We start from the raw sequence: 3128 nt of genomic DNA, 5'->3' as shown, positions 1-3128 counted from the left end.
GTAAAATAAAACTCTTCAAAACTCTTCTTTCCCATCTATTTGTGAGGCTACCTTCCGCTCTGCCAATTAGTGGTATTGCTCCTTGTCAAGTACAAAGAGTGCCCAGGGATTCTTTAGATACCATAAACCTCTTAATGCCCCTCTGAGTAGCTGTTCTGCAAGGTAGCCCAGGCAGCTTGGGGCAACGAGCCAAGTGCAGCATGGCTTCTGGCCTTGCTATGACTGAGCAAGGGGGGATTTCCAAGGCAGTGCACAAGGACAGTCCCTGAAGATAGTCAGACAAGCTATAGAGGTTCATGGGCCCGTGCAGACCCTGCCAGCCTTTCCTGATACCATCCTTCTCACCCCACACCTCTGCCCCCCAGAGAATACAGATCTGGTAACTTCCTTAACCACAGAGTTTTCCCATGAATGTGCTCCTGCCTGCATTCTTTGGCAGCAGCAGCCACACACTGGATCCAAGTGAACAAGCAAGACTGTCTTTTACCATTTCTTACGAATGCAACAAACTGCTTTACGGTTTGGTCCAAGTGAACTCCATGATATACCACAGGTCTGAAATTACGGTGCTCAAAGGAGCGGACAAGGCGAACAGTAATGGTTGCAGTTTCTGATGACATGTGAATTAACTGCCAAAAACCTAAAAGACATTAAAGAGATACAGCATTGAGTTGCATCCTTGTACAGATACAAGGAGAGGAACTGTGATGCAGGTGCGTTAGCATTCCACTCCCAAAGGCTTAAACTCTTGCAAGCTTTTAAATGCATTGTGCCTTCACTTCAGCCCTGATTCTGCACCATCTTTATCAACACAGGCAGGGCCAAAGCCCCTTGACTTAAAAAGAGTTGCGCAGGATACTATGGATAAAATTTGACTCTGCAGAAAAAATGGCCCATGCCTGTGCCTGACCAACGTACAGATCTTCTACCGAATTTGGAGACAGCTTCATACACAAATCAGCCACAGCATCCTGCCTTATTTTAAGATAACAGAAATTGCACAAACATATTTTAATCCTTGCAATGTATGCTTTACTTTTTATTTTCAGTTCAAGTCCCTGAAAACTCTGTCTGCTCCAATCGGGGTCTGGACACTCTAAAGGCTAGCATTTAAAAACACAAATAACATTAATTTATACTGCATTATACTGCATAGAAAAAATGCCTGCACTACTACCCAATGCTCCCCTTTACCCCACAGTGCATACACATTGAAATCAAATCCAACAAGATCAGAGGGGGATAATTTATCATTTTTGAAGCAATCAAAGGTCAAATTTCTAGAGCTAATCCAGAGTAGCCCTACTGGGACCTAAGTAAGAGCAAAGTTTGAAACAGTGCTTTGCTCTTAGTTTAAGCATGCTTTTCTGCCCCTGACACAGTCATAGAGTCATTTTGTTCAGCACGTTTAGAGTTGATTTCTTTTCTCTGTAGACCAGGGGTCAGCAACCTACACCCCGCGGCACAACTCGGTCCAGCCCAGACATGGGGCTTTGGCAACAATTGCTTTCCCCGTGCTGCTGTGGAGAGAAGCACCAGCTGTGGACCTCACCCCAAGCTGCTGCATGGAGCAATAGCAGCAGTGGCTAGGCGATAGCACCCATCTCTGCCTTGAATTGGGTCCCTCCAGCCTACAGCCAAAAAAGGTTGAGGATCACGGGTCTACACAGAAAGAAGCAATTCCCTATCACTGACAACATCTGTTTTCAGTGGTGAGCGCTCCTCCGCTGCCGGTTTCCTGTTTGGAAACTTTCACAACTGCTGCAGCAATGAGCGAGCCCCAGCTTTAGTGCCAGGCAGCTTGTCACGCACCGAGAACTACGTGTGATTTTCCTTGCGTCCAGTGAAAGCCATTTCAGTCCTCCTCTCCAGCTGCCCCGCTACCCAGCCCTGTCATGGCCGCTGGTGTCATTTGACTGTTCCTGGACATGTTTCTCATAGTCTTGTGTATTTGCTGTTTCAACATGTTTAATGGTTTCTTGACTCTTAAACTTCCTCTGATATATTCACGCAGCTCCTCTCACCACAGCATCCGAGTCCCTCACAGTCTGAAGTGGATTTAACCTCATTACACCCCAGGGGGGTAGGTATTTTTCAGCCATTTTACGGATGGGGAGGTCAAAGTCTCCCACGTGCAATGCCATTAGCAGCGGGCCAGCCTTCCTTCCAGCCAGGACTGTCAACGCCTTGCCTGGATCAGTTTGGCAGCCGCGTTAAACAGCACCAGAGCTACAGGGCCATCCATCACTTCCTGCCACCTCCACGCCTCCCCAAACCCTCAGCTTTGGCAACGGGGCCCACTCCTCCTTGCCCTGCTTTACAAACCGCTCGGGCAAGGTGACACCGCTGCACGGGCGACCCACGGGCCCTAGGTTTGACACCCCTTGAAGAGAGCCACTGCTTCTCTTGTCACTCGCCGTGTGCGCGGGCTGCTGAGGTTTGGAAACACAGCAGGAAAACACGTGTGTTCACACATCTGAAAGTCGCTCTCGTTTCGCGGGCAGAGCTGCAGCAGGAACGTAACCGCGTCACGTCTCATCGACGTTGGGCTATAACGGGCGCCTCACCCGTAGACACCCCCCCCCGCGACACGGACCCGCCTGACGTAGTACCCCGCCCGCTCTTACCGCGGCCCCAGGGCACTTCCGCGTCACGTTCCTTCCTACCGTTCTCAACCTGCTCAACTCCGCGATTGGCTGCATAACCCTCTAACCCCGCCCCCTCGCTGACGCCGCAGTGCAGCCTTCTTTGTGCCTGGCGTCTGGCGTTCCGCCCACTCCTCTCCTCCCCTCATCCTCCTGAACATCCTTCCCCCCGCTTGATTGGCTGCGGTCCCAACCTTGGCCCGCGTGATTGGCGGGAGGGCTGTGCGTCCCCCCCCGCCGAGCGCTGCGATTGGCCGGCGGGACCCTCAGGTGAGGGATCGAGGGGAGTTATCGCGACCGCGTGCCCCGCGTGCGCTTCCGTCCGCCAGGAAAGAGCTGCTCTCGGCCGCTGCCATGTCTCAGGTGCGCGGCCTGGCGGGGTCCCCGAGGGGCTGGGGGGCCAAAGCGTCGGGGAGGGAGCGCGGGGCTGCCTCATTCGCCCCTCCCCCCCTCCCCACAGAGACATTGGTTCATTCCGCCTCC

At 52.5% G+C, this 3128-nt stretch overlaps 2 protein-coding genes across 5 annotated transcripts in view; one reads left to right on the top strand and one right to left on the bottom strand.

The window, feature by feature from the left end:
• CUNH2orf76 (chromosome unknown C2orf76 homolog) overlaps nucleotides 1–2728 on the bottom strand; it is a 14752-nt gene extending 12024 nt beyond the window's left edge. For 2 of the 4 annotated variants that reach the window (XM_019553861.1, XM_019553860.1), the window contains exons 1-2: nucleotides 2628–2728; nucleotides 488–640 (exon numbers count right to left, since the gene is read on the bottom strand). In XM_019553861.1, the coding sequence (XP_019409406.1) occupies nucleotides 488–620 (133 nt within the window). In that variant the 5' untranslated portion in view covers nucleotides 621–640; nucleotides 2628–2728. Of the gene's footprint in view, nucleotides 1–487; nucleotides 641–1812; nucleotides 1935–2627 lie in introns of those variants that run through there. The other 2 variants (XM_019553858.1, XM_019553859.1) reach the window with 2 other exon arrangements.
• A 179-nt stretch (nucleotides 2729–2907) lies between these two features.
• Nucleotides 2908–3128, top strand: part of DBI (diazepam binding inhibitor, acyl-CoA binding protein) — a 6938-nt gene continuing 6717 nt past the window's right edge. Inside the window, exon 1 of the mRNA XM_019553862.1 lies at nucleotides 2908–3008. Within this exon, the coding sequence (XP_019409407.1) occupies nucleotides 3000–3008 (9 nt within the window). The 5' untranslated portion in view covers nucleotides 2908–2999. The remainder of the gene's footprint in view (nucleotides 3009–3128) is intronic.

Source organism: Crocodylus porosus, unplaced genomic scaffold, assembly GCF_001723895.1.
Source record: "Crocodylus porosus isolate Cpor-Errol unplaced genomic scaffold, CroPor_comp1, whole genome shotgun sequence".
NCBI classification, from domain to species: domain Eukaryota; kingdom Metazoa; phylum Chordata; order Crocodylia; family Crocodylidae; genus Crocodylus; species Crocodylus porosus.
The sequence above is the reverse complement of the archived record's forward strand: the minus strand, read 5'-3'. Positions and strand labels throughout refer to the sequence as shown.